General features: G+C 33.4%; 1 protein-coding gene across 2 annotated transcripts in view; it reads right to left on the minus strand.

Annotated features, from left to right (window-relative positions):
• LOC125060718 (long-chain-fatty-acid--CoA ligase 5) overlaps positions 1-19,924 on the minus strand; it is a 40,296-nt gene extending 20,372 nt beyond the window's left edge. Inside the window, exons 1-3 of one of the 2 annotated variants that reach the window (XM_047665743.1) lie at positions 19,792-19,924; positions 12,582-12,815; positions 9,764-9,918 (exon numbers count right to left, since the gene is read on the minus strand). In XM_047665743.1, coding sequence (XP_047521699.1) covers positions 9,764-9,918; positions 12,582-12,756 — 330 coding nt within the window. In that variant the 5' untranslated portion in view covers positions 12,757-12,815; positions 19,792-19,924. Of the gene's footprint in view, positions 1-6,651; positions 6,881-9,763; positions 9,919-12,581; positions 12,816-19,791 lie in introns of those variants that run through there. The other variant, XM_047665744.1, reaches the window with a different exon arrangement.
• Between the last annotated feature and the right edge of the window lie 4,969 nt (positions 19,925-24,893).

The raw sequence follows: 24,893 nt of genomic DNA on the forward strand, positions 1-24,893 counted from the left end.
ATTTTTTTTTACGACGAAACAATAACATTAGCGAGCACTTTTGGAATGATACATTATTAAAGTCGAGTACATTGCTTTTTTCGTTACATAAAAAACACGACTTCATCTTTATCAATTTTATTTTACATTAATTAATATAATAATTTTTAGATGCACAAATAAAATAACAATGTAAATATAAAACGTTGTTTATTACGAACTCCAAAACAGCGTGGTTTATTATGTTAGAATAAAAATGTTGCATCTATTCAGTTTGAGAACACTGACATTCGACGCATGCGCAATGGCTTAAAAGCGTCGCACAGCCGACAATCGCTGTCCTCGTCTGACAAATGATGTTACGCGCTAACTCTCTTTCACTCTACCTTAAATATTTATTATCTTTAACAGCCAGTAGCCCTTATTTGCGGCCAGATTTAATTAAGCAACTTTATATGATAAATAATAGAAAAAAATTAGCTTCAATTTGACATATAATTAATAAAAATAGGTTATAAACGTATAAATTTATCGAAATCATACCTGTTTACACCTGGCTGCAAAGAGGTGCGGCCAGGTGCGCAACGGCACCCGTGATTTTTTAGAACCTTCATATTAATTCCCGTGATGTAGACGTTATTTTATTTAAATAATAAATGAACGAAATTTTTTACCAAAAATCAATTAAAAATAATTTAATTAAAAATAATGGCGGCCAAATTTTGATAGGCACCCTAGTAAATATGTATTCTCTTAATTATAAATAAACATAAAAATTTGGTTTTAAACAAATAGTCGATGAGCGCACCAATCCTGCAGCGGGATCTTAGACCATTAAGATGTGCTATCAACTACTTACAAGGAACCCAAATCGCAAAAATATATATAATATATTCAGTAATTCGTTAGATTTACTAATTATATTAATTGTTGAATACATTGTGCCTTCATGCCTTTAACTTAACTATATCATTTAAACGTGTTTTTTAACGGAAACTTTGATAACCGTATCGCAGCACAGCTATGGGAACTTTCGTTAAGTGGCACGAGCGATCGATTTTCCATCACTATCAAAAGAGGGGCGCGACAGAAACAATTAATTTCCATTATAAGGTTTGTTTTAATAGGAAATGTTTTTGGCTTTGTTTGTTTTTTTAGTACTATGGTTTTATAGGGCACAGATATTTTGTCATGTTTTATAGAGCCTTCATTACAATCCACGCAGATGTAATGACGCTACTACATTGTAAGAAAGCCTACACTGATGTCTTATTTATATTTTAAAGTCCTATATATATATATATATATATAAGGTTATCTTCCTACCAGCTAGGTTATAGCTAATTTAACAACGCAAGTATTACGTATGCAGATTTACTGGATTTATCCCCCCCCCCCTCCTCTTATAAGCAAAAGAAAGCAAAGCTTTTAAAAATAATAGTACATAAACGTATTAATTTTTTGTATGAATCCTCTAAAATGCATTTCGTTTTCAAGCATAGACAATGTGTGGGTAATATGTGTAGAAAAGTAAATAATTACTGTTGTCGTAATCACCAAATAAGAAAATCAAAGACCCCCTTTCCCCCTATACTGCTTACGTAATACTTGAACGGCCCTTAGTGCTTAGAAATGTTCATAGTTAACACATTGATGCAAACATCAAATAAGAAAAGTTTCTGAATTTGGATATTTAAACAAAGAAAAGAATTCGTTTCAGTTATAAATTATAATGCAGTCTTTTACCAAAGCCAGGAATAAGCTTGCATTAATTCTCGAAGACGACGATTATTTTTAGAATTTATTCTTGTGTCTCAAAGACAAGGTTGTAGGGAAATAGACATCGTTTTAAAATATTGTGTGGACAGTTGTGCGGTGACACGATCGTAGTTATTTATAACAAAATTCGGTACATAACACACATGCTGTCTGTAATATATTTAGATCTACTCGATTCATCCTACTCAATATCCCTTAGAATGTTTTAAAACAACAGTTTTATTACTTTTATCACGAATAAAAGATATATATCTATAACTAGCAGACCGGCCAAGCGTTGCTGCGACTAAAGGGCCTGATCGACGGACGAGTAAGACCGCGGTTTTATGGCTCGTCGGTAAAGCTCGCCGGTGTATCATTGCAAAACCACGGTTTTAAATACCGCCGAGCCTGGCTCGCGGCTTGTCGTCGTGTTATATTTTTTACTCGGCTCGCCATGCAAAACCGCGTGTCGATCACGGCCGGCGAGCCGAGCCGTCACTTTTCGGCGACAGCGCTAGAGGACGCATGTGCGCCAGAAGAGCTGTGTACCTAGTACCTACCTACTACAAACTTCGCGTGCGTGCTCAGTCCGTGTCACAATAATGGATCTACGTACTTGCAGCCACGATTTTGTAATACAACTAGCTGACCCGGCAAACGTCGTTTTGCCATTTATAATAAAAAAATAGGGGTTGATCGTAGAGGGGTGAAAGTTAGGGGTTGTATGTATTTTTTAATGCTGTATCATAAAAAAATATCTAAAAATAAAAATAAAATATTTAGGGGTGGACTACCCTTAACATTTAGGGGGATGAAAAATAGATGTTGTCCGATTCTCAGACATACCCAATAAGCACACAAAATTTCATAAGAATCGGTCGAGCCGTTTCGGAGGAGTATGGCAACGAAAACTGTGACACGAGAATTTTATATATTAGATTTATAAATGCCTTTCGAGACTGTCCCTGTTTATGGCAAACTAAATCAAGCGAGTATAAAAACAAAGCAAATAGGCTTGCAGCATATAATAAACTCGTGGATATTGCAAAAAAATATGAACCAAACTCGGATATAACCGATATTAAGAAAAAAAATCATTAAAAATTAAAATAATAAAAAAATAAAAACATAAAATTTATTTATCCCATGGCGAGATAGGCTTCAGACTCGGAACAAGACATGTTTGCGACTGTTTTGCTTGCTAATCGATCAGCACCAACGAGCCGCGAGCCAAGTTCGTCGGTATTTAAAACCACGGTCTTACTCGCCCGTCGATCATAGGCTTAAGGTTTTTCTTATATTACATGGTAGGGAAACGGCAGGAGAACGTCATGGAGACCACCATGCTTTTTTGCTGGTTATGCCATTAAATTGTAGCTTATGTGAAACGTTGGTACTTTTAACACAGCACCATCTGTTATAATTGTGACTATCAAATAATAAATAATATTTGCAATAAAATAATATTGCGGGTATAAATTGAGATGTAAGCTATCTTTTAAGTTGGATCAAACTACACACGGTGTGCAAATTTGATTGATATCGGTTCGGTAGTTTAGGAGTCCATAGCGGACAAACAACGTGACATGTAATTTATATATATTACGATTATACACTCCGTGATTCAGATTGTTTATAGTTCCCAGTTATTAAATACTTTGACAATAGTCAAAGGTACAGTAGAACTGTTCATATTTTAGTCAGATACAGACAATAAAGAATATTTAACTGACAGAAACAAAGGGCTAAACTAATAATTATATACCTAGCCTTTCAGTACAAACACAAATTTTAATGCACAACATTGGAAAAATTTATAACATATTAAAACATGTACTTTGCGAGTCTATACACGAATAATATTAATGGCGGTCCATTCATTGCTTACAATCAACATAATGGTAATAGATATATCATGAATACATCAATCTCTATGCCCCATTCCCTAAGGTTTTATAGGAGCTGTATATAAAAAAATAGTTTCAACGTTAAATAGAAAAATACATCTCCATTGATAATGCTATTATAGGAATACTTGACATTGTAAAATTTGGCTAGAGTTGTTTCCGCATAACATACGTGAATTCTACGGATCATGGTAGTAAACTATATTTTTTTATGTTTTAAAACGTAGGAGATAAAATTCAGAAGCACTCAAGTCTTAAAATAAATCATTAAATCAATAAAATCATGAGTAACTTTTTTTTATTAGTTACTTTTAAAATTATATTGCTACACTCTCGTCATCAACGCTGTCAAATATTATGCCAAATTTCATCTAGAATAATGAGGTAAACATCTCTTGAAACTATACGTAGATTTAATTCTTAAAATAGAAGAGGAAGATAGGAGTAACAAGGTTATAAGCGTTGAACCATAAACCACAATTTTTTCATGTTTTTGATCTATTTTTTTTCATAAAAAGAGCTCACGGGACACTAGCTTTTACAGGCAATTACATGCTGCCCATAGACACCTATGTTGGTGAGGTTGCCGACCTTTGAGGGAGAATCCGTATTTAAGGCCATGCATAAAAGCAAAATTTTCATTTTAATCTATTTTTTTATTAGAAATTAGTCTAAGATTAGTCGACAGTATTTCGGAAATTAGAGACATAGTTTAATCAACACATGAAGAAATGGTTTGCTACTTTCATGCACACATATATAAAAGTCAATCATTAACTTTTCCCTAAAAGGACCACTAAAACACTCTCTCACAGCATCTAGGTATTTTTATAAGGCACATAGAGACTTAGTTTGCAGGCAATTTCATTTAATATTCAATGAATATGCAATATTCATACAAATTATACCCGCTCGCATACCCGCTGGAAGATAAATTACAGCTTTGTAAAAGTATTTCCCCAAATATATGAGTCACTAACGCGACATTGTATGAGAAATATGTAGTACAGCATTTTTGCTACCCTACTCGTAGTCCCGTGACCGAGTGGTTTGCCAAAATAAATAATATCATTATGAAAAACTAAAGATACGTAATTACCATATCGTAATATATACGTAGTGATGTTATAGATATATATATATTAACGAACGTACAAAGGACGGTGTAACTCAGCTATGATATTTAAAAACTGTTAGATTTGAAACTGAAATTGAATTATTACTTAATAAAATTTACGCTAACTACTCGGAGTAGTACGGCTGCTAGAATGTAAACATTGTTTTAAATTGTGTTTCTAATAAACCGAATAAGTAAATCTGTGTCTGTTTAAATTATCAATATAGATTATGTACCGAGATTCAAAAGCCACATTTTTAGACATAGTAGTATGTAAACCTATTTTAAAAGAGTAAGTGTGGAGTTTCCTTTCCATTCTTCTCCACACGAAACTACCTTTTGGAAGAGACTACCTACCTAAACTACCTTTTTTTTGACGTTCAAAAGGGCCATTTTAGATGGTCTAATTGAAATAAATGATTTGACTTTGAAAACAATATCAAGGAGCATCAAATTATCTTAAATCTGGAGATGAATTCTTTCAAAACTTAAACGTAAGTATTGATTGATATGATTTGACGTTACTAAAGATTATTTAATAGGATACTAATTGAAGTATAGGTAGGCGATCTCTCTTTAGTCGGTGGCTCATTTATGAGCGTACTATCTGCTTCCACTGGTTTCTTTCTGTACAACGACTTATAGGCTTGATGGGCCTTTGATAAATTGATAAAATGTATTCAAATCAGTCTCTTCACACTCGAAACATCGAGTTTTGTAAATGATGGAATTAATACGGGTCTTCTATTTAAAGTTTTTAATGTAACCGATTTTCTTTTTGCTCAACAAGAATGTTATTATTGTTTATAAAAACAGGAAGTATCTTGTTTCATTTCCTGTCCCGATGTTGGCCGTAAATCAATTGATAATTTGCGTTGATTTATTTTGCACTTTCACAAAATTTATGTTTGTTGTGAATGCATAAATCTAGGTCTAAATTCCATTAAGAACTTCATAACTCGGTGGTGAAGAAATAAACATTTCCATCGACGCAATATTTATTAACATAGCAAACACAATGAGTAAGCTGATTTAGGAACTACATAAGACCGTGCAACTTTTAATTTATAATATACTTAGAACATAGTTAGACCACGAGGAATGTTCTAGAATTACTATCTTTACTAACTTTTTTATTAATTTGTGTAACTATGGACCTATGTTTGAAATAATAATTAAACAACTTTAAGTGACAATGCTTCATTTATACATTTTCATTGAAAAAATCTTCGTTTTTTTTTACAAAAAAATCTCTTAATATTGTTGTTACTATCGTGTCATTAAAAATTTCGAAACAGACATTTAGTATGGTCCTTGAAAAGGCTATTTAACTTTCCTTTTTAAATTGTTACATTTTATTGAACACTCAGTGTTAATTATTTAACAAATTTATCGATTGCAGGCCGCAAAAACGGACACTTTTTTTAAGGAATCTCGCTGTTGGCCTTAAGTGCCTTTACGCTCAGCTGGAGCTGTTTTGGCGATCGAAGTTCGGCCTGAATGGGCATTTTTCCCGCGACTAGCGCAAGGGCGTCTCCTGCGAGACTCGAACCTCGGCTTGGGCCGTCGTGGGGTAACTGAGACTGAGTTAGGGCTGCTCTTATCGTGCCCTACGCGATTAATTTAATTCTATTAGGAAATAATCTAAGTCTAAACCGCATATTTTGCGCCTACAAACACGAACGTAATTTTGGCACAGATATCGCCACAAAGGTCTTATAATATATAACGATATCTTATAGACATATTCACATAACGAAAGTAAATCTTTAAATGTATACGTACGGATCTGTTTATTTCAAATACGCTAGAAGGCACATCTATTTCGAATTCGTCATTGCTATATCATTGGTGCCTAAATATACTCGTACTTTATAATGTACTTACTTTAATGCTATCAGATTGATCAAGAAGACTGATTGGAGCTCGAACAGGAGCAACTCCTACACAGCAAGTACAGCACGTCATTTCAACTAGTCACATTTAGTCACTAAAATCAATATCCATCACTATTGCGTAATCGTAATCACAATTATGTTTACTTTTTTAAATTCTGTGTCACTTTCGCTACAGAGCTGTAGAGACTGACATGAGAGCACCAGGGTTGCTCTTGCTACAATGAGTTAAAAATATCGCTCGAAGATGCGCAGTGCCAAATGTGTTTTTGTATTGGATATCTTGAACTTTGGTACCCTGTTATAAGGATTCATTCGAGAGATTTCAGTACTAATATATACTAGTACTAATATATAATAACCTAGGTCATTAGGGAATTTAGAACATTGACCTTTTCGAGTTAGATGTGGTAAATGGATTAAATTGCATTTAATTAAAGTTTGACTATATTTATCTGGCGCTTATTTTATTTGACTTCATTGCATTAAGTCAAATAAAATTAGAGGCTTTCATTGTTAGCTACGGGCGGCCTTATTACTAACATGCGATCTCTTTTGCGCAACCCTAGGCAGGAATGAAACCCCAAGGGTGCAAGAAGTACGAAACTAAATGAGCTTACAAAATTAAAAAAAATTTTTTTTAATGACAATCACAATTAATGCAATGCAATGCAAGAAAAAAAAATCAGTGGCGGTACAACCTCTTTAAGTCTTGGCCTCAGATTTCTGAATCTGTTTCATGATAATTTTTTAAATCTAATAGGCAAGTGGTGGTTATCAGCCTCCAGTGCCTGACACACGCCCTCGACTTTTTGGGTCTAAGACATGTATGTCGGTTTCCTCACAATGTTTTCCTTCACCGTTCGCAGAAATTCCATTGGTGCATAGCCGGGGATCAAACCTACGACCTCAGGTATGAGAGTCGCACGCTGAAGCGACTAGGCCAACACTGCTCAAATGCAATCAAGAAAAAGTTAAAAAAAAATTAATAACGAAATTTACGAATAGATCAAGTTAATACTTCTGTTCCTAAAACACTTTATTTAGTAAGAAGCCTATAGATTATCACGTATTACAGTTTAACATTAAAACTAATCACGTGCATAAGCTTAGTTTAAATTCTTATCAATCATAGACCTATTAATCGCAATCGCAAAATGTTTTATCAGTCATGAACTATATTATCATTTTCGTCTGAACATTCAAATTACTCAACACTTGTAGCATCGTTTTTTAAAATGCTTTCCACGATTTTACTTGAGAAATCTCGTTGCGATGAAAGATATTATTATCTAAATGTCTACATATTCGAATGTCAAAATTTAAACTAAATACGTGTATTTAAAATTAAAATTTAGGTACAGGATTTTGCAATTACTTTAAAATATCCGGAATTCATTTTAAGAAGAAGTTTTTTTTTAAACACATTAAACGATTTAAATTAAATATGACAAATGACACATAAAAACTATACAATTTCTAATTGCCCCGCTTACATTTAAGTACTCGTCTATCTCTTTTCATCATTGCGTAAATATAATTTGATGGAAAGAGACAAAATAGTACAGCATAATAAAACTGATTAGCAATGTTGATGTCTATATACTAATCGAATTGACAATTTCCGCACCTCATTATTACATAAGCTACACTCCTATACTACAGCTTTAATATGAAATAGCGGTTTTGATTAATGTCACACATCAATCATACGTTCACATACAGCTGTCGGAAACAAGACGCACCTGCTGTGATACAGAGATCAATTTATATAATAAAAATATTAAAATGTACTGCGATACACGAATAACAATACAGAAATAGGCGGAGATAAAATGATCCAAATTTCATGTATAATGGTAACCATGGTAACAGGGATGTTACTATTTTGGCAGAAGTTAATGTTGAGTTGTTATTAATTATTACTCGTATACTGTATTCAATATCTTTTAAGTCAATTTTGGTCGGTGATGTCTGGAAGAAAGCTCTCAGCAAGGCTGTCTATTTATATCATTTGGCATTTTTTTATTGTTATGCCTATTTGTGTGTTAGTGTGTTAATTATTATCGTATTTATACGTAGTATAACGTTATAATCTCGGTGACGTCCTAAAAACACAGAACTTGTGTGTCACACAACACACTCTCGTACCGCCTTGCAAATACATAAACATGTCAAAACATTAACTAATTGAGGCTTTATAGTATAAAGTATAAATGTAGTCTCAGAACTTCCTGGTACAGAATGGTACGGAAGGTTTTAAGTTAATTTTGTTATTGTTTTCGCTCAATATTCGTAGTAAGACCGTAGGAAAAACACACGTATACAATTAACGACTTTGTTTTTTAATATTACTTATATTTTTGCAGTGTTTATTGTTTGTTTTGCGCAGTAACTGAAAACATTGCAAAGATTCAGTAAAAACATTAAATCATGGAAGTGATTAATTGTAATATTTTTTTATTTTAAACTGTTTATTCGCTAACTTTAAATTAGTCAAGTTTAAAAAAAATCCCTAAATTCAAAAAAAGTTATTTTTTTTGTCAAATGATTAAACATTGATGATGTTTGATCATGTGTTGTGACGAAACAAGAAAGATGAGAACTTCTGTTAAAATTGTATTCGTCAATATTTTTTATTTTATTTTAAAAGGCACACTAACGAAACACATACAAACACTTACAGAGAACACATAACATAGAAAACAAGATACATGCATGTGCATCAATAACAAGTGTGCACAACATTTAAAGGGAAACATTACAATGATGAAGAGAAAATAACTTCAACATTAAAAGTAAAAAACAAACTAGATTTAAAAAAATACAAACATGCAATTTACAAATATATATAAACAAAAAAAAACAATAATTTTCTACTTTGCAATTATCACTATTGGTCACGGATGGAGACTGTCATTAAATGGATCTGCTTGGCATGTCCTCAGAGCGTCGTTTAATGTCGATAGAGATCTGTGTAGAGGAGCATTACAACCGACGTTGGTCCTCAATATTGTTGCACATGCTATGTTTTAGCTACTTCATTCCTATTTATACTATTGTGTAATGACCTTTTACATTAGTAAACATCATAAAACACTTACTGGTTCCAGTAAGCTTTGTTCGTGTAATGTTACGAGTGGCTTCTCAGGCTTTGGGCGTGTGGTGAGGTAGAAGGCCGACGCTGCTGCAACGCCCGTGAGAGCCAGGGCACCAGCTGAACCGCCTACCATCCAAAGGTACTGGTCGATTTCACTCACTGTAACAAAATTCAATAATGCTGTATATTAAACCTTATATTAATTACGTTTTTGTATTGGGAGCCTACTAGAAGACGACAGAATCGTATGTCGTATGTCAAGAAGTCTCTCATATTCTTCATACACATGATTACAATTGTCAATAAAATATTAAGGGTCTGTTTCACAATGTACGGATAAGTTCTACATAAGTTCCAAATTAGCTATTTATTACTTATTGGTAGGATAAACACTATTGTTGCGTGTCACATAGCGCTATTCGTCACAGAAAGTCCATCATAAGTTATGAGTCCGATGGAGTGTCAAATAACATAATTATCTTCCAAATAATTTATGTGTTGCATAGCTATTTGGTACTTTATCCATACATTGTGAAACAGAACCTTAAAGTGTAGAAAATTTATACAAATAATAAATTTAATTTATTTCTTCGATAATAAAAACACGTGGTATTTTAATATACAATTCGTCATTTGAGATTTCAATAAATTATTTTGCATAAAATATAAAATACTAATATTTCATAAATTCTTTACGAAATTTTAATTTTAAAAAGAGAATTTCTAAAAGGTAATTCACCCTTCTCACTCTCTCTGAATCGCTCTCTCCCTTTTCTTCGACAAAAACGCTGCACATCTTCGTGACGTTCCGTAAAATTTTTCGCCTAAAGAATTTTCACTTCAAAAAAAAGCAAATGCTTTGGTACCTTGACAATTACGCCATTTAGTGATAATGATTAATTTTCTTCAACTTGTGCATCTGTTTTTGTATACCATAAATACTATATACAGTAAAATATTTTTTAATAAACCAAGGACCTGCAAGTCAACACGTAAAACTACTGAAGTAAAATTAATTGAGCTAAAGAAAAATTCATAAAGCAGGTCAAAATAACTCATTGAAACATGCTATTTATAAAGCAATAATTTCAAATCATGATTCAGAATTAAACCCAATTAAATTCCGCGATAGCCTTTTTAAATCGAGGACTCTTCAGTTAACCTTTTAATTCACAAAATTATAAAAGAAGATTGATGTTTTATAAAGTACCAGTAAATTAAATACGAAGCAACGAGGTGAACCAGTAGGTATGCCACAATTTTCATTTCCGTCAAAACAAGACTGATACACATTACTTAAAATTTTTGTGCTTTGTAAGATACACCTTAACGCAAAAACAAATAAAGATTCTACTTTATATCATAAATTTAAAAGTAATTATGAATTACCCTTGCTGAGGCCATGGTACAGACTTTGATGCCCTATCATATATAGTACAGACTGATTTTGCTAGCTAGGTAACAATTTGATAGGATATCTATAGGTATTCCTTGCTAATGTTTCATTTAATTTATACCAATGTTCATTCAGTGAGTGAACGAATAATTCGTTTCATATTATTACTTAACTTATTATTAATGAACTATTAATTACTTAAGATGTCATGTGGAACATGGTGTTATGGTTGCAGCTACTTACAAACATTGTGTAAAACACAAACTTGGCGATTAAAAAGAGTGGCGGAGAATTTATTGCCAGTTCTTCTCTTCCGTTATACGCCCTTGATTTGAGAACTGGCAGTAAACGTAAAATTAGAAGCATTTAATGTATATTTCTTTTTTGACGTTCATAAGTGCACATTGTGTTACCTGTATGAATAAATGATTTTTTTATTGGATTTGATGACATTTCAAATCAATGTATCAATATGTAGACTATTTCGTGATCCAATTTCTTCTAAAAGCCATATATTCCTATTCAGTATGAAACGACTTACTCAAAGTTATGTCAACTGCGTCATGACTAACCAATCTCCTTTATAAGGAAATGTCAGCACGTCAACTTTCATGACTTAGCTATCATTTAGTTCCTGGACTGTAAAGTGTGCAAGCAAGTTTAGAAAGTGGTTAGGGGCGTAACGGCATCGTACCGACTCGGGCGCATAGATTTCTCGGGAATCTCTCGCGTTTTCCATTGACACACTTTTCCAGCGGCAATAGTGAAAACAAAGAAATCGGAAAGATTTCACGATCACACAATGCACTTTTGATTTCTATCAACATGAAGCAACCGTTTCATGTGTTAGAAATTAGGGACAGGGTTATACTCGAAAGTCAATGTCGAAATGTAATGTTTAGAAGGGCCCACATGTAATTGAAGGCAACGTAAGGTCGTATCGACCTCGGCACCTTGTCTTTGAATAGGTACCGATTTCAAAAGCTCGAACCTTGGTTACCTACTCTAATTTCCCTTCATTGTGAATTCAAAACGCGTTGCAAGCCGGACGGCCCTTGAAGGGACGATTTTATGAATAAGTCTTTAGCATTTGAAATAACTTGATCGCTTTAGTTAACGATTGCTCATATCGTAATAGAAATATGTCAAAACTAGCAGAATCAACAAAATTGCAAAATTAAGGTTCGAAGTAAAGACAAAACAACAAGTTGGCGTTTTGAGAGTTTTAAATTTACTTACAAATATTTGTAAAAACAAGACATAATATTTGTAAATACGTCTGTAAATACAGTTATCTTATTTAAATATTGCTGACATAACATTAAATTTGGGTCAAACATGTTTATTAATAATCCAATTAAAAGGAAATCAGAGAGTGTAATCGTTTAGTTCTCGGAAATTACCCACTAAATTAAATTATACTCACGTCCACTGCATTGGTTCCACCAAATCGTCTTCTCCTTCGCGCTTTCAGTCTTCTGTGTTTCATCAGTCTTCTTAAGTTTCTTCTTCAATTTACGACATTTCTCCTTAACACTAAACTCAGTCTTATCCTCCACTTTGTCCTTTTTGCCGTTGAACCCAAACTTTCCACTACCCATTTTGATTTCTCACAATTATATCGTCAATATATTACTCCATGTTTTTTCTTCAATATTACCTAGTATGCATAAAACTTGATTGTCATAATGATACGCTTTACCGATAATTTTGTTGGAAGTGAGTCGCACTCTACACTACTAAAAGGTTTTATAGTTTTATCCGCGAAGGGCTTTGGCCTTGCGAGGGTCATTAGCTTCGCCATTTGATATCTAAAGCATAATCTGCCTTCTGATTTCATAGTCTTATCTAAACGCTGATATTATTTAGTTTATTTTGAAGTTCATTGCCATACTTTAGCCACCTAAACGAAACACAATTTGTATTAATCTTAATATATATAAATTACGTGTCACGTTGTTTGACCTCTATGGACACCTAAACTACCGAACCGATTTCAATCAAATTTGCACACCGTGTGTAGTTTGATCCAACTTAAAAGATAGGATAGCAATATTATTGTATTGCAAAATATTTGTTTATTATTTGATAGTCACAATTCTAGCAGATGGCGCTGTGTTGAAAGTACCAACGTTTCACATAAGCTACAATTGAATGGCATAACCACCAAAAAAGCATGGTGGTCCCCATGACTGGTGTTCTCCTACCGTTTCCCTTGAATAGTTTGCTACTATGTAATATAACAAAAACCTTAGCCACAGCAACGCTTGGCCGGTCTGCTAGTAGAATATATATAATTTTAATGAATTTTCTGGAGTTTCAGAATTAAGATTGATGGTTTTAATATCATGGTAGATTTTGGGAGGAAACTGGATTTCTTACAACTCGTGCTTATTACGTACTCAAATGAGGCTGTATTTTCCATAATTTTACAAACGTAATATTTTCAACAACGTACTAGCTGTTACCTGCAACATCGTCATTCGATAGGAATTACTCGACTTTATTCGCAGTATTTTTTATCTTAATACAAACGTTTTTTTTTAAATATCGTATCATTGTGACATATGTATAAAGATGTAAGATGATAAGACTGTTGTTGTATTGTTATGTAGTGAGGAGTGTATCCTGCCATTCATAACGGCATACCTTGTCACACAATAACATTTGCATTATTGATTATAATACCTTTATTTCTATATAATATTCGAGAATATTTTTAAGAGCACCGTATACCACAGGACTAGTATTATCGGTATATAAGATTCAAACTGGGAAAACCTCTGATAATATATTCAATGATTGTTTATAAACTTTACCTCTGTTCAAATTTAAGCCAAAAGCATTTCATTATGCCTCAACAATATTTCAAACAAAAACAAGTACCTAAATAATCCCAGCGCTTAATGCGTATCATGTTGTTGAAGCAATAAATCAGAGGCCTATTGTAGGAGTAACAGGCGGGCATTCAGCTTGCTAGTACTTGCTATTTAGTACAAAATATCCGGTTAAAACTTCATATATGAGATTTATTAAAATTGACTCAATAACAACTAAACGTGAATTGCTTTTATGAGGCGTAAATCATCGTAAATAACAAAAACCAAGTTTTTGCTAGATTTTAACTTAAAATATGTACAATACTTTAACAATTAGAACCAAAAATCTATATCATCATAATTTTTAACAACAAAGGAGTAGATCATTTACAACCATGCATAATTTAGTTTAACTGGTTTCCGCTAACGCTGCACTTAACTGTTGTTCCGACGTTTATAACTGATACTAAGTACATGGAACAATGAAATTATTATGTCCGATCGTTTGTTTTAGGGTCAAAAGCTATTGCGGTATGCTTTGTTCTATAATTTGATATATATGTAGTAAAGCGACGACAATACCAGTATAATTCTGTCGATGCTTTAACTAATCAACTAGACTTATATTAGTCACACGTTTATGTATATATTTTCACAATCTTATTCCTTCATGCCCTTTCAAACAACGCTAATATAGAAGCACGCTGAAGTTTCACCTCTTCGTTGTCGACATCCCCAGGTGCCAGACTGCACGATTTGGTTCGTCGTTCTTTATAAAAACAGCATAGGAGTGAAACTTCTTGCCCTCTTCCAGCTTTCCTACGCAGGGGGGTTCATTCAAGAGTTCTTTCCTATGGGTTCATTCAAGCGACAGTTGAAATGGCATCTCCTGGACAGCCGTGTCCCCCATTAGGCTACATCTCACTTAACATCAGCTGGGATTGTGGCCAAACGTCTCTCCAGTTATGTATAAAAAACTTATGTCAAAAGGTACAGAAGACAGATTTATTGACGAAATATATACAATACGAAACCTAGGGTGCTAGGAACTCCGCTACACTCCTAATATAGGGAGGTTGAGATTGCTAGTGACCATTTATTATTATTGATTTCCCTGTGGCTATTGGAACTGAAAACCACGCGTATGCATCGTTCGAATACGAGCAGTAAACTTTACAAACTGTATTATCAAAGCGATTGTTGTGTAAAAAGCATTATAACAAGGCATTTGAAAATTATCGCCCTGAGCATTTTTTTAAGACACTATTTGCCACTACTATGTCCATTAGCTGTCTCAATGGAACGTATTTCCAATCGATTTTGACTAAGGGTCCACATAGGGTAAAAATCTAACCCGTTTTCTCCGTTGTATATAAGAAAATCGTAAAACCTCTGAACAACGCGAAAGATATTATACTGTTAGCTCTATTGTGCTGTAGCTGTTAAATAGCGGTGTAGATGTCAATGACCTTTTCATTTTGATAAACTCGTCAATTCTCAGCAGTTTTTACCAAAGCGAGGTTACAGTTAAGGTGTTACGTTTCCGAACCGTTTTAATTACCTCACAGTCACGTAGCATGACTTTACCGTTAAAGGAAAGTGATATGATGGATTTATAGAGGTTTTTGTACGATCGATTTCAAGGTAATTTTTTACTGATATTATTGATTATTTTTCCGACCCTAATGTCGGCCAATAGAATTGCACCATTCGACGTCACGTGGTACAACCTACATGGTATTATACTGAAAATTTTTTGTGAAAATTTTCTCTGGTCGTTGCTTCAAGAAAAGTATTAAGTAGTTGTTTTATTCATTATGAAATTCTTATTTGTTAACTGTACATTTCGTCTCATGGTGCAATTCTATTGGCCGACATTTGGGTCGGAAAAATAATCCCCCGAATACCACTCGAGCTTCAAAATTATCTGGTATTTCCCTCAAGGTTCCCTGCAAACAAATATAGTTGTCATGACGACTCTAGTCGTCTATATTAATTGTTTGCAACGAACCTATCGGGAAATACCCGATAATTTTGAAGCTCTTGTGGTATTACATATGATTATTGAGTGATCTCGTAAGGCCATAGTACACGGAAAGTTTTTGAAGCTTTAACAAAAATACTACTACCAACACGTTTCTGAAATAATTTAAAATCAATATCGGTTTTAATTTTAAATCGATTCATTATTGTCAGTTACCAAAAAATATGGGTACGATTGTATGGAAATATCATATTAAAAACATGGTACAAACTGTATGTTAAATACAATCGAAAGTGTTTAGAACCAAGTCATAATAAATCAATTTTGCACACGACTTTCCTTTAAACACGAATGCACTTCCTAAACGTGCATATCAATGAGACACCCACACAATGAGTCATGCATTTAAACTAGGTATAACAAAAAGGTAATAAGCTATGAATAAGCTTTTGAGGGCTTTAAATAAATGTCACTATTGTAAACATAAGAAATGTTTTGTAAACAGTATTACGTTTTACTGTTAATGACCCCAATCGGTGTTCTGTTCGTGCAACCAAAATAAAGATTTTATAAAACAAACGCAAACAGCAAACGGGCTGGCGCGGGCGGCTCACCCGATGTTTAGGTACCGTCGCCCATAGACATTCATCTTTTCTTGAAGGACTCTAAGTCGTATTGATTCGAAAAATATAAATAATACTTTAGCGGGCAACTGGTTCTACATAGTGGTGGTGCCACATCTGCCTTAAACGCTCAGTTGTGGAACGATGGACGGAAGAACGAGATATTGAAATTGAATCAATAATTTACGGCACCCAATCTTCAAAAACACCGAAGAAGGTGTTGTAAAGCGGGCTATAGACGTTTGCGGGCAATTAGACCGCATGTTGCAGTCAAGACCGACTGCAACATGCGGTTTCCTCAGGAACTGCTCGAGCGGTCCGTGTATTGCGATCAATATGAATTTAGTATGGAAACTGCAGATCGCCGTGCGGCGACCGCATGTTGCAGTCGGTCTTGACAGCAACATGCGGTCCGTCTATGGTCCGCTTTAGTCTTGTCAAGACAACTACTGGAAACTAGCTGAAATGTTATAAATGATTTGAAATTTCCGCCACCTTTTAGTAATTCTTGTAGTTTTCATTAACACTTGTTGTTACATTCAACCATGTTTAGAGTGAGATTCAAAAACGAGACTTATGCAAATTAGTCCTAGTTAAGTATAAAAATCCAATATATTTTTTGAGTCAAGACGACAGATGGACACAAAAAATTACGACCTGGAAAGGACCTAAAGGAAAACGCTGCAGAGGGCGACCTTTCGCACGCTGGGAAGAAGATATTAAAAAAATAGCTGGCCCCAAATGGCAGCACATTGCGCAAAATAGAGAAAACTGGCAAAAGCTGGAAGAGGCCTTCACCTGAAGAGGGGTTCCCATACAATTATTAGAATATCAAAAACTGTAAATAATAATACATAGCATGATAGAAATATAGTCATAATATTTATTCATTTACTAATAGATTTTGTTAAGTTTTGCAAAGGTTTAGAAAACCACATAAAGAAATGTACCTTATTAATTGGGAAATAAAAGGCTTTTTTTTTATTATTTTTTTTTTTTATTAAGTATAAAAATCCAATATATTTTTTGAGTGAGATTTAGCGATAAGTGTTCTTAAATATGTATTTACATCCATTTTATAATGGAGATGCATATATGAGACAGCACACAATCGAAGCTATAAAAATAGAATTCCTATATAATAATAAACTTTATAAAAATAATATTACTTTAGGAGAAATGTTTTGCCACCGCAAATTGTATTACAATGTCAAAAGATAGTAAAATAAATCATCTTTATGTTCACGACTCAAGCCAACACACCGACCTTTTAAACGTGGTCTTCAAGAGTTCTATTCGTTCTAACCTTAAGCAACCGATTAATACGAGGTAACATATAGATATTATAAAGAGGTGAATAGAGGAGGATCTTTTTTTTTATTTTTTTTTATTGTTACGTTTTCCAAATAATTCTCCGACTATGTAGTCGTCGGAGGTGTTACAAAGCTTACATAAATGGTAATTACTTTATTACTATATTACTATTTCTACTACTAATACTACCTATTCCTTTTGACAACCCCCTTTGGGGAGGATCTTTGGAACTACAATACATATTTTAATAATTACCAGCAGATAGATACATTCATCAGTTTTTAGGCAATCTAAGTAATCGTAGGACGATTTAAATACTATTACAATTTCCCATACATTTCATTGAATCACATCCGAGTTCCAGGTAGTTTTTATAGAAAAAACTTGTAGAAAATATAAAAGTTACAAACTTTAGTCAATCATTGAAAATTCCTCTATTATCTTTTAATACAAATCGCTGTTAAATTACGCGAATATAAAATGAATACATTATACATATATGCAAATACAACTATGCACGATAAAACCCAATTCAATGAACTTGGTTCTAAAATGGCAACAGGATACATTTAATACTTCTCGGGAATAACCTAGTACACGATTCAGCGAAGAAATTGCAATTCTCTTATAAAAATTACAATTTATTTATAAAATACCGCACCGCGCTGTTAATATAATTGGGTATAGATTTCTTTCAAGTAAACTAGTGGCGCTACAACCTTTAAGGTCCGTACCTCAGATCTATCTAATAGGCAAGTGGGTAATCAGCCTTCCATGTCTGAAACACGTCAACTTTTTGGGTCTAAGGCATGTCGGGTCCCTCAACGTAACAGCGATAGATACATTGGTGCATAGCCGGTTATCGAATCTACGATATTAGCCATGAGAGTTCGCCGAGACCACTAGGCCAACACTGCTCTATTTTTTAAGTGTATAATAAAAACATAATGAAATATTGTTCATGTTTGTCATTTAAACATACCTACGAAAGGCAATAATTTAAATTATCTCGAATATGTTATATGAAATATTTACCCCCGATTCATAAAAATACCTCGTATTGCACAATTATTATCATCCGTCCCTTTTAATCACAGCGTAAACACAATGTGGCAAAAAGAGACAAAAAGGAATTAGGAACTATAACACCACCAAAAAAAGAGCGTACTGATTTTTAAGAGCCCGGCAACGCACTTGCGACTTGTCTATTGGCAGTGTGACGGCGGTGGCATTGTCACCTATTATCAGAAAACCAGTCCGTTTGTTGTGTTCTATAAAAATACATAGTACCGAAAAGTAAGCACTTCATATCACTAATCGTGATCAATAATAAACTTTACATAATAATGTTACATTTAAAACAATACATATTTACTTTTTGACTGAATGTAATCTTTTATCTGCAAGTCAACTCACTTAAATATCATAAAGGCTTTTAAGATTGTCGTGTGATATAAACTCAAGTTTATAAACAAAGAAGAATGTAAATTATATGCGGAATATTTATTTTTAGACCACATAAAGTGGCTGATTGACATAAGTGTCGCTAAAGCAGTATAAAAAAGTTTATAAAAAGGATTTAACTTTAGTTGCCGGATAAAATAATTTCCGATATCTGTGATTATTTTATCCATAATCTGAAGGAACCTTTACATAACATTAATTTATTTTAACGGTTGTATTCGTCAAAGAATCGGTCTGATTAAATTTAAGGCTCAAGAGTTTCTATTGTTTTATGGCGATGCTTGAAATCTATCGATCTATGCATATTTTTTTCGTTTTTAACAAATATTATCATAGTAAACCCTTTGTTGGTAAATTCGTTTGCAGAGACAAATACTACAAAACTTTACGTTTAAAACTTTAACGTTACAATAATCACGCTTGCGGACTCACAACAAAACACGATGCGGTATCGTTACGACATTCCAGACCAACACAAACAGAAATCACACGATCACTACTCAGTCGCGGGCGCAGATTCACGCGCGGCCGTTGCGGCGGCAGTCCGATGCGACAATGCGCGTCCATGTTGATGCCTGAACGCCTCCCCCGGTCTAGCCACCTCTCTCTTTTGTGTTGACAAGAATCAGAAGCTGACGAAACTGCTTGAAAGCCTTTCCCTGGTGCTTGGTGTGCTGCTGTGCATGGTTGAGGTCTTCAACGTAGATGTACCATGTGTTTATGTCAATTAAATAGTACTCAAGAACAGAGAGTTTTTCCCTTAGAGTAAAGTAAGTAGGTGTTATTGAACACTTTCTTATGTTAAACATCCTTATTAGTAAATAAGGTTAGACTTAAATTACTTATTAGTTTTAAGTTGGGCTAGATCGTAACGTTAAATGGTCTCTTAGTGCAGAGACAATTCATTAACTACCATCAACTCAAGATCGTTCTAAAGTATTAAATGCGCTTTTGATTCAATCCACGAACCATAGCGGAAAACTTTGAATACATACATCAAACGAATGATCTTTATAAAAACATTCTTTTAGACAACCTATTTATTAAATTTACTGTGTCTATATATTATGATGTCGCTTATCTTTAAAACTACGGCGTTTGCTTACAAATAAATATAGCTTAGCTCGGCAAAACATTTAAGCTTTGTTTTAATCAGACGCTCACCACCTGCGACATAGCAACCGCATATTGCATAGCAACCAGATTATATGTCAAAGGACAGCCACCAGCTCGTTATAAATACAGAATCTTAACATATATAAATTAATTCACAAGTAAAATATGACATCTAAAGAACTACGGACCTTGGTCTGGTCGAGCATTAAACTCCAGGAGGTGGAAAAAAGTCTTCTGCTTTTCCACAAGAAAAATATATTAAGTACTTATAAATCGTTGTGTTAATAGTCCATCTATCGAAGGATATCACGTCACACTAAGGGTATGTTTCACAATGTACGGATAAGTTCAACATAAGTTCCAAATTAGCTATTTATTATTTATTGGTAGGATAAACACTATTGTTGCGTTTCACGGCTGTCAGATAGCGCTATTCGTCACATAAAGTCCATCATAAGTTATGAGTCCGATGAAGTGTCAAATAACATAATTATCTTCCTAATAATTTATGTGTTGCATAGCTATTTGGTACTTTATCCATACATTGTGAAACAGACCCTAAAAGTGTGCAATGTAAACCCTCAAATGAAACTTATATCTAGCTTGTAACAATAAAACTACAAAAACCGCGATTGTTATCGACGCAAATCGAACAAATTGATAACAATTGTAGTGCATAAGTCAATTACTACAATTGAATTCAGATTCGAGGCCTTTTATGCCGCAAATACAATTGGCCTTTATTGCACTACAAATGCTTCACAGTTAAACGACTCCGGCTTGAAGTAAACGAGGACGCTTAATAATTGTAGCGAATTCACCCTTAAGTACTGCCCTGCGATTCTGTAACTCACTTCACGAACTCACACAGCGGTTTTCGCATCGGCGGTCTCTCTCAAATCAGTCGTGAAGCAGTCATTTTATGATTTGGCATTCTGAAAAGGTGGGAGCTTGTACTTTATTGTTTATCAGAATGCCAAATCATAAAATGACTGCTTCACGACTGATTTGAGAAGTGAAGTGAGTTACAGAATCGCAGGGCTGGTTAGATACATTTCAATGTCAAACCCTTCGGATACAGAACCAATAAAGGTGAAATTCAAACTTGTTCACTATCGGAAATGAAAAATACTGAATAATCAAAAATATCTTGTTGCAAAACTTCAGTACTATTAGCAGGCGTACTTAGGGTAAGATTCAGAGTCGAGATTTAGCGATATATTCGACTCACGTATGTCAATAATGTATTTAATTTGAGGACTAGAGTGCCACGTTAATTTTGTATCAACGAGTCTGAGTAGGTACCACTTAGGGTGAGATCTATAGTGCGCACTTGGACTTTGCTCAGACTTTACTTACGAAAAACACTAAGGTTAAACTATGATTTAGTATATTTATAGACATTTTAACGGTGAGATTAAGCTAAGCTCAAGCTAAGACAGAAATTGATGTTTCATTTCATGCAATACCTTCTTTATTATCCTTTAAAAAAGTAAAGAATGGTTATAGTTAAGTCTGAGCAAAGTCTAAGTGCGCTCTATAGATCTCACCCTTAGAGTCCACTTATAAGTAATTTAAGGAATAATAACTTCTCATTCGATGAAAGCTGACACCTAAATACATAAGTTACGTATGGTTATATAAACCGTACTATGTAACATAATACTATAAAATTTTCAGTTGCCTCAACATATTCGCCTAATGTGAAGCGTAAACATTACGAAAATACGTGTAAATATTATCACAAACTATATGCATGTCACGGCAGCAAAACAAATAATATTTTGCATATACAAGGGCGACGAACTAAACATAAATTGGCAACGTTACGATCGTACAGATTTTAGACATGACACTGCACTGTGGTGCATCAATGCAGTGTAATCTAAGCTATATTTATATAACACTGATACACGCTGATTGATTAAAGCTGAAAAAGGGTTTAAAACACAATTTCATTAAGGTAAGACACCTTAGTCACTACTCTTTTCTTCTACAAAATTAAATCAGTTGCCAAAATGATAAAGCTGTTGAAAAAAATAAGAAAGGCTAATATTTGCTTCAATTAGTAATAAATAATTATATTAAAAATGAAGTTTCACCGACATGTATAACAATAAGAAGTGAATAAAAAACCGCATATTCGACGGCTAAATTAGATTTTTAAGTTAATTTTTTATTTTCTTTAGACTGTTATGTTAATTAAATATATAATATAGTTTTAACGGATAAACGTGAAATAATTTCTATATTTACGTATTATGCATTTTGAGAGCTTTACAGTAGATGGTCAGATGCTTTCAATAATATATCAAATACTTAAGACTGGTAAGGAAATCTTTATTTATTGTTCATAAACATATCCTAAACGATAATGATTACCTATTGATTTCAAGGCTATTAGAATGCTATGTAGAATGGGTCTCTATGGACCACAGGGCTAGCATCCTAGTCATAGCCCATAAATTACCTTTTGTCCTTTAGCATTTGCGAAATTCTTGCAATGAGCGGTAAACTTCAAATAGGCTTAAAAGGTATTTATTGACTACAAGGGACATCGTTACAGGAAACCTGTGTTTGCTTAAGTTATTTAACTACCTTAAGAAGGAATTTTCAAAGAAAGACATTTGGAAAATTTCAAAAATATTTGAGTAGTCTTATGTTCGCAAAGATATAATTTATAAGATTTTTACAGTTTTGCACGCTGTACAGCCAAGCATCGAGTGCGTAACTTCGATATAGTATTAAATTTTATATTCAACTTTTAACAGCGCAGATCTATTATTATTTGATGCAAATTTCGATATATGGCAAATATCTAAATGTAAAACATATATGTCGACCGAGCCAGTAATGTATAATTCGTTTAATCGAATTTAATAATTATTAAAATAATAATAGAAATTTTTATATCTATATACGATTCGTATTGACCACTACAAGTTCAAACACAGGAATCTTGAATCACGCAAACTACTTTGCTGATGAAATCCTAAAAGTTGATAGTTGAAGTTAAAATATGGTACCTCTTAATAACCTCAACACTACATCATTTGTGTTGCTCATCTTTTTTCGTATATTTTAAAAAATACTACATTTCCTTTGTGTAAAAAAAGGGTATAAAAAAATTCAAATTTAATATATTTATTTTAAATAAAAATGGTCGTAATTAAATTAAAAAGTATTTTATTCGGCTTCTGTGTTCGATAATATGGCCTTGCTTTTATTTATTCTTACCGCTAATTACCGTATTACTGGCTAGCTATAACTTGATTTACTATACGCATTACGTTTTATTACCGGCATGACTATAGGTATAAATCTACAAAGGTATGAAGAATCCTCCTTAATTCCAAATTGGAATATATATGTGTATTAATAATTAAACACAAAACTGTGCAATAGATATAAAATAGGATAATTAAAAGATGTTATCGAATATCTCATTATTATATAGATAAGTAACATCGAATAACAATTCCTCTTAAAAACGCATAACCGACGTGGTAGCATCCATTTTATGATATTTCAGTTAATATCTTGTAAACTGTCACCAAAACTCACACTTTATCAAAAATGTTACATCTAGATCATCCATGAATGGAGGCTTGAAAAAACACATCGAACACGTTTGGTATCTTTGAAGTGAGACTAAATTAAAAAAAAAACATAAAATAGTACTAAATTCAAGTAGGTTTAGAATTAGTCCACTTTTTATAGTTCTAACATTTCATCAAAATTGGGCCACGGATTGAAGTACTTTTTGCTATTCAAAGTTTTGTATTGAAATATGCCAATTAACAAATTCAGCAACATGAGAGTGAGACTGTCATTATGAATAAATATATTTTTATATATATAAATTTTGAAATTTTGCTTAAGGGACTATGTAGGGTACATAGTCCCTTAAGCAGATAAGTTAAAAATAATTTTTAATACTTATTACAAAAAAAAAGCAGACAATATACAAAGCCAAAACAGATTACATTAATTAACAAAACATACGAAACAGAAAACATAACTCAATTCAGTACCTACATGAATAGATATAAACAATAAAACTGGAAAATAACAACATCATGTTGTTTTCTCAAAACTTATTAATTTTCAAATACATATTTACTTCAATCATTGCACTATTACTCTATGCTATAGCTTGCAAAATAAATGCAAGCAGTAGCGTAACAATAGGGTGGCAGGACTGGCAAAATGCCCCGGGCCCCGGACCCAAGGGCCCCCTGCCCAAGAGATATTATGTTTTATGGATGAATGGGCTAGCGTGGGGACTACAGACCATTCCCTTTCGCCTAAGAGAGGAGGCCTATGGCCATTAGTGGGATATTTACAACGTGTGATTGAGTACGCCGAAAATCTCGAAGTTTATTAAAATTAAACTGAGTAGGGACGATTTACTTTTG

This window comes from Pieris napi, chromosome 22 (assembly GCF_905475465.1).
Source record: "Pieris napi chromosome 22, ilPieNapi1.2, whole genome shotgun sequence".
Lineage (NCBI taxonomy): Eukaryota > Metazoa > Arthropoda > Insecta > Lepidoptera > Pieridae > Pieris > Pieris napi.